Below are 7,669 nucleotides of genomic sequence, written 5' to 3'. Positions count from 1 at the left end.
AGGTTAAGCAAACACACACACAACACACGCAGTAAGCAAACACACACACACAGCAGGTAAGCAAACACCACACACACACACACACACATCCTCACTTGCTCTCAGTCTTTTGAAGGGGGGAATTGAATTGTGGGGTAGAAAAAACATTTACTTCAAATTATTTAATAGTAGATGTATTGAGGCATATTAAAGAACCAATGTTGCCTATTTGTTAATCTGTAACTGAGACACATACACAGTGACACAGTAACACAGTAGCACAGAGTAACACACAGTAGCACACAGTAACACACAGTGACACAGTAGCGCAGTAACTTTACCAAACAAACTATAACAGTTAATTCAAATATTTCAATGGTGTATAATGTATCTCTAAATGGTCAATTGATGGTTAATCAACTAATTATAAAGCCTTTACAAAAGTAATCTCACTCAGAGTATAGTAACCTACAACATCATCTCAACCCTGCTCCATCTAGAAAGGAGACCCCCCCCCCAGGGTGAGTTGCTCCACTAGAAAGGAGACCCCCCCCCCCCCGGGTTCAGTTACTCCATCTAGAAAGGAGACCCCCCCCCAGGGTTCAGTTGCTCCATCTAGAAAGGAGACCACCCCCCCAGGGTTCAGTTCTCCATCTAAGAAAGGAGACCCCCCCCCCCCAGGGTTCAGTTGCTCCATCTAGAAAGGAGCCACCCCCCCCCCAGGGTTCAGTTGCTCCATCTAGAAAGGAGAATGTAACTTGACACATTTCCCCATCTCATTTTATAACATTTTCTCTACAAGATTTGTTAACTTTTCTAATAAATTCTACAAGTAGGCGATGGTCTAATCCCCAATGGAGGAATAACACATCCAGCCGGGTAAGTTAAGTGGTGGATTTGACCTCGCATCTCAGATACACACAACACAGACATGCTCAGACACACACACACACACGTAGATATATAACATAGATATACTCAGACACACACACACATAGATATATAACATAGATATACTCAGACACACACACGTAACACAGATATACTCAGACTTTCCATCTCCTTGACTGATTCTAAATATATATAATATATCCTGATATCAAGAGCAAACATGGGGGGTAAAAGCTTGTCTACATTTTCTAGGAAATGAATTATAATGTACTTTAAAGGACATTGCATTGCTCAGAAACGTGATGTCATTTTTGATAGAGAATATTTTTCAAAATGTAACTTGACACATTTCCCCATCTCATTTTATAACATTTTCTCTACAAGATTTGTTAACTTTTCTAATAAATTCTACAAGTAGGCGATGGTCTAATCCCCAATGGAAGATTTAGGTCAGATCATTCAAATTCATTTCCAAAATGAAAATGTATTCAACACCAACCATGTTGTTGAAGGTTCTGTTTTTCTGTCAAACGGACCGAACAAAACCTCACAGGCTCGTCACAGTCTTTCTGACATCAATGACAGAATGACTATCCTTTTTTTTGGAGAGGGGGTCAGCGAGATGTGTTCCCCACTCACTCTCCAACCCAAACGGTTTGAAATGGTTCCTGTATTCCCCTGGCTGCCACTGAGTTGGCTGTCATCATGCATTCTCTCTGTACTCAGGCAGTTTGAAGGCCGGCTCTCAAAGCAAAGCGCTGAAAGAGGTTTAAATGCCACCCTACAGAGAGAGCCCTTGTCACCAGCCCTGCTGCCTCTCAGGGTGCGTCTGCACCCTATTCCCTATATACACTGAGTGTACAAAACATTAGGAACACCTTCCTAATATTGAGTTGCGCCTCCCCTTTTCCCCTCAGAACAGCCTCAATTCATCGGGACGTGGACTCTACAAAGTGTTGAAAGCGTTCCACAGGAATGCTGGCCCATATTGACTCCAATGCTTCCCACAGTTGTGTCAAGTTGGCTGGATGTCCTTTGTGTGGTGGACCATTCTTGATACACACAGGAAACTGTTGAGCATGAAAAACCCTGCAGCATTGTAGTTCTTGACACACTGAAAACAGTGCGCCTGGCACTACCATACCCTACCCCGTTCCCCATACCCCGGCACTTAAATATTTTGTGTTGCTCATTCACCCTCATTCACCCATAAGGGACCGTAGCTTTCAGCTGGATTCACCTGGTCAGTCTATGTCATGCAAAGAGTAGATGTTCCTAATGTTTTGTACGCTCAGTGTAGTGCACTACTTTAGACCACAGGCCTATGGCACCATATTCCCTACATAGTGCACTACTTTAGACCAGGGCCCTATGGCACGCTATTCCCTAGATAGGGCTCTGGTCTAAAGTAGTGCACTATATAGGGAATATGGTGCCATTTGGTATGGATCCTGACTGTAGAGCTCACACTTCCTGCTGTCTGCAAACACATGCAGCCACACTCTGGCCAAATACACACACTCAAGTTGTACAACAGATGTAGAACGCCAGTTGTGATACAACGGAGAGTTTTTCAGCACAATAATATTTACACATTGCATTGCGTCATACCTGGGGTATATTGTCAGATATACTGTACAGATGGCTGGAATGTTGTTTCAACCAATCAGCCAGCATCTAGGACCCAAACTACCCGGTTTATGATACAGAATAATTATAGGCCTAAATCGGTTTCTCAACTCACCTGACATTGCATGAAATGAAGGAGGGAGGAGGTCAGAGACCTGGCCGTGTGGTGCCAGGACAACAACTTCTACCTCAATGTGATCAAGACAAAGGAGATGATTGTGGACTATAGTCAAAGGAGGACCGAGCATGCCCCCATTCTCATCGATGGGGCTGTAGTGGAGCAGGTTGAGAGCTTCAAGTTCCTTGGTGTCCAAATCAACAACAAACTAGAATGGTCCAAACACACCAAGACAGTCATGAAGAGGGCACGACAACGCCTATTCCCCCTCAGGAGACTGAAAAGATTTGGCATGGGTCCTCAGATCCTCAAAAGGTTATACAGCTTCACCATCGAGAGCATCCTGACTGGTTGCATCACTGCCTGGTATGGCAACTCCTCGGCCTCCGACTGCTAGGCATCTCAGAGGGCAGTGCGTACAGCCCAGTACATCATTGGGGCCAAGCTTCCTGCCATCCAGGACCTCTATACCAGGCGGTGTCAGAGGAAGGCCCTAAAAATTGTCAAAGACTTCAGCCACCCTAGCCATAGACTGTTCTCTCTGCTACCGCACAGCAAGCGGTACCGGAGCYCCAAGTCTAGGTCCAAAAGGCTTCTTAACAYCTTTTACCCCCAAGCCATAAGTCTCCTGAACAGCTAATCAAAGGGCTACCCAGACCCCTATTTTACGCTGCTGCTACTCTGTTTATTATCTATGCATAGTCACTTGAATAACTCTACCTACATGTACATATTACCTCAATTACCTCGACTAACCGGTGCCCCCACACATTGACTCTGTACCGATACCCCCTGTATATAGTCTCACTATTGTTATTTTACTGCTGGTGTTTAATTATTATTATTTATTTTTTTAATTCTTACAGCATTTTACTGTAAGGTCTACTACACCTTTTGTATTTGGCGCATGTGACAAATACAATTTGATTTGATTTGAACGCCCTTTAAGTCTTACAACAATAGTATCCTTGGTCCTCAGAGCTGACATGTTGGCTTGGTGTCACAGACTTCATTACCTGTTGGTTCCCGTGTTTCCTCAGTCACTTGGTTACTGTAGTTGGCAGACACTAACCCCTCTACTTCAATACGAAAGGCAGCTGAATGCAGTATATTCTTTTATCCATCCATCCACGTACATCTTGCCTGTTGAAATGATCAAACACACACACTGCGATGATGAATACACACACAAACACACACATATACACACGTATTCTTTCTCTCTCGCTCTAAAAGTCAGTTGCTATGGTAGCAACAGAAACACAAGGCCAAGCAGACAATGAGTTTGTGTTGCATACCGTCATTTTCAGGGTTTTTTTCTTCTGAGGACTTGGCTGATTTCTTTTGATTTTCCCATGATGTCAAGCAAAGAGGCACTGAGTTCGAAGGTAGGCCTTGAAATACATCCACAGGTACACCTCCAATTGACTCAAATCTCAAATGATGTCAATTAGCCTATCAGAAGCTTCTAAAGCCATGACATTGAATTTTCTGGAATTTTCCAAGTTGTTTAAAGGCACAGTCAACTTAGTGTACTGTAAACTTCTGACCCACCTGGAATTGTGATACAGTGAATTATAAGTGAAATAAATCTGTAAACAATTGTTGGAAAAAATGACTTGTGTCATGCACAAAGTAGATGTCCTAACCGATTTGCCAAAACTATAGTTTGTTAACAAGAAAATTTGTGGAGTGGTTGAAAAAATAGTTTTAGTGACTCCAACCTAAGTGTATGTAAACTTCTGACTTCAACTGTAGTCACTCTAGGAGTTTCACGTGTTGATAACGTCATATAGTCACTCTAGGAACATAGGGTGACAGCGGAGAAAGTATTTTTCCTTCACAGAACACGTCATGAAGAGAGACCCTTTGTATGTAACTGAAACTGTCTGGGGGAGAGGTGTGTGTGTGGTGTGGTGTGTTGGGTGTGTTTGTGTGGTATGTGTGTGGTGTGTGTGTGTGTGTGTGTTTGGTGAGGAAGACGGGGTGAAGGGGAAAAGAGACTTCAATTAACTCTCAGTCTCTTTCTCCATCCGCCCCTGTCGTTCTCCTCCACACACACTACCACACAACACACACACACAACACACACAACAACACACACACACCACACCACACACACACCCCACCAACTCCCCCAGACAGTTCAGTACATACAAAGCTCCCATGTCCCTTCTCCACACAACACAAACACAAACGGCTCCGCCACTCCAACCGAGCGGAGGCGTCCAGTGTTGTATTAAACATGTGCGCTGTCTGTTAAATGGTCTTCTTCAATGTCAGGTACCAAGGACAAAAAAAAACAGGCCATTTACATTAGGCTCTTGAATACAAGACATGCGTCAGTGTATTGCACAAGATTTTCCCAACTCAGGAGAACTCATGCCTTCTGAGCCTGTTTGTAGACCAGACTGAATGGGTTTAATGTTGTACAGCAAGCTTGTGCGCAACTAGTCAAGCAGTATTTAGGTGGGGGAGTTCATAGGCATTGAAGTACTGTTTCACTGCCCCTGTAGTCAAACAATTCTGTATGAATCGGAAATTAGCTAGGTTGAATTGGTATTTGAGTTCCCTTTTCACCTACTTTAAAAAAAATAGTTGGAATCAAGTATAATTGCCATGGTACTTCAAATCAAATACCACCTGGAGCTTCTCCCCTGACACATTGTCTCAGTCAGTAGCATCAGTTGCCCCCTTTGTGAAGACACAGCAAACAGTTTTTTTTCACATTGAGATGCAAACACGAGTCACTGAGCCACTCTGTAACCTGGACCATATACAGTAGTGAGCCACTTGTAACCTGGACCACTACAGTAGTGAGTTCTTATGCAGCTTGTCGTTTGCTCTTTGCATCACATATATCACGGTGATCATCCTCGCATTACATTTAGAACTTCAGACACCAGTACATGATCAGAAGGAGGCAGATCATTAATGTACAGCTGAACCAGGAGGGCCCCAAGTTGATTGACCTGGGGCACGCCCACATCATAGCTAAGATGGGCGACAGCTGCATTGCTCACTCTGACACACTGGGTTCGCCTTCAAGGTAATGATTTTCATCCATCTGATGCTTAGGGGGAAACATTGAACTTGAACAGCTTTTGGTGATAAGGAAACCTCAGTGGTTAATAGTGTCTAAGAAAACAGCCATTAATATAGTCAGAGTCTTTGGACAATAGAGGATAACTGTAGGTGAGCAGGACATCTGTGTGGGTCCAAGACAGTGTCAAGATACATAATGAGTGCGGTCCCAAAGACCAGGTGTCAAATACAATCATGAATGGCCCAAGACCAGTTCCAATATACATGTGGTTGGTCCAAGACAGTATCAAACATCATGAGTGGTCCAAACAGTATCAATATATCATGTGTGGTCCAAGACAGTATCAATACAAATAGGTGGTCCAAGCAGTACAATCTATGTGTGTCACAAGACAGTATTCAATACATAATGTGTGTCCACAGACAGTATCAATACATCAATGTGTGCGTCCAAGACCCAGTATCAATACGATCATGTGTGGTCCAAGACAGTATCAATACATCATGTGTTGGCCAAGACAGTATCAATACATCATGTGTGGTCCAAGACAGTATCATATACCATCATGTGTGGTCCAAGACAGTAATCAAACATATGTGGTCAGGCGATCAACATCAAGTGTAGACAGTTGTCAATACATCATGTGTGCGTCGCAAACAGTATCAATACATCATTTCGTCCAAGGAACAGTGTCAATACATCATGTGTGGTCCAAGACAGTGTCAATACATCATGGTGGTCCAGACAGTATAACAATATATCATGTGTGGTCCAAGACAAGATCAATACATCAAAGTGCACTAAGGTTGGGCAACTCTGCTCCTCTGGGGCCTTCTGTCTTTCTTTCAAATCAGTGTCAGGTTTAGACCTGGTTATTTGTGCTCAATACTGTTGTCTGGATTATTTTAGTGACCTGTCCTTTTGTATTCCCACAGGGCCTTGACCAAATTGCATATACATAAATTACAGATGACCCTAAAGAACAGTACAGGTACCTGCATTAGCGTGACCTTTCACCTTTAACCCTGCTGTCATGGAAGACGCGATTGGTGGTGCGTACGACGGAACTCTCTGCTCCAAGGCTGTGTTCCTGAGCCGACTGCGTCTGACACGCCTGCTGCTGGAGGGAGGGGCTTACATCAATGAGAGCAACGAGCGCGGCGAGACGCCCCTGAATGTGGCGTGCAGGACGCGCCACACGCACGCACAAAGCGTGCCCAAACACAAGATGGTTCGGTACGTTAACGAGTAGGAACACCGCTCAGCAGAGCAAGAGTGTCCAAATGGGCCAGTGCAGTGCTTTTATACATTACAGTTAAAACAGAGCCAAAAATAGTTACACACCTGACTTAACACAGTTTGTATTGAAGACTATGATTGGATAATTAGTTAAATCAAGGTGCTATGGCTGGAGCAAAATCCTGCACCAATATTATAATTAATATTGGCCACCAATGGCTTGCCGTAGTGTCCATAAGACCCTGTACCTCCTCTTCAGGTGTTTCCACAAGTATTGATCAACATTACATCAACAGGTACCTGCTGGAGAGCGGAGCCGACCCAAATATCCAGGACAAGACCGGTAAGACGCCCTGATGCATGCCTGTTTGGAACAGGCGGGGGCAGAGGTCCTCTCTCTACTGCTGGGGAGTGGAGCTGACCCCCAGCCTGGACGACCACTCTGGCTTTCTCAGCACTGGTCTATGCTGTCAACGCAGGGGAGAACGAGCCCTGAGTCTACTGGATGCCTGCAAGGCCAAGGGCAAGGAGGTAAGGATGTGGGTTTGATTCCGCTAGGAAAAGTTTGCAACATTCTGGTAACTTCCCCAGAAATCCTGGTTTGAGGTTTCCTGCTGATCTCCTTCTGATTTCCTGGAATCCTCCAACCAGGACTTCTGGAAAACCTGGGAATTTTGGGAAAGTAACCAGAGTTTTGCAACCCTTTCCTTGGGCCACCCATTTGCCACCCTCTACTAGAAGTGGCATTTAAAAAAAAACCATCTGAT

At 44.2% G+C, this 7,669-nt stretch overlaps 1 protein-coding gene across 1 annotated transcript in view; it reads left to right on the top strand.

The window, feature by feature from the left end:
• The first annotated feature begins 6,696 nt into the window (after positions 1-6,696).
• The window catches only part of ankrd34bb (ankyrin repeat domain 34Bb), a 5,705-nt gene continuing 4,732 nt past the window's right edge, over positions 6,697-7,669 (top strand). The window contains 1 exon segment of the mRNA XM_070438343.1: positions 6,697-6,899. Within this exon segment, the coding sequence (XP_070294444.1) occupies positions 6,697-6,899 (203 nt within the window).

The sequence above is a fragment of the Salvelinus sp. IW2-2015 genome, unplaced genomic scaffold (genome assembly GCF_002910315.2).
Source record: "Salvelinus sp. IW2-2015 unplaced genomic scaffold, ASM291031v2 Un_scaffold793, whole genome shotgun sequence".
Taxonomy (NCBI): Eukaryota; Metazoa; Chordata; class Actinopteri; order Salmoniformes; family Salmonidae; genus Salvelinus; species Salvelinus sp. IW2-2015.
This window is presented reverse-complemented; position numbering and strand designations above follow the sequence as displayed.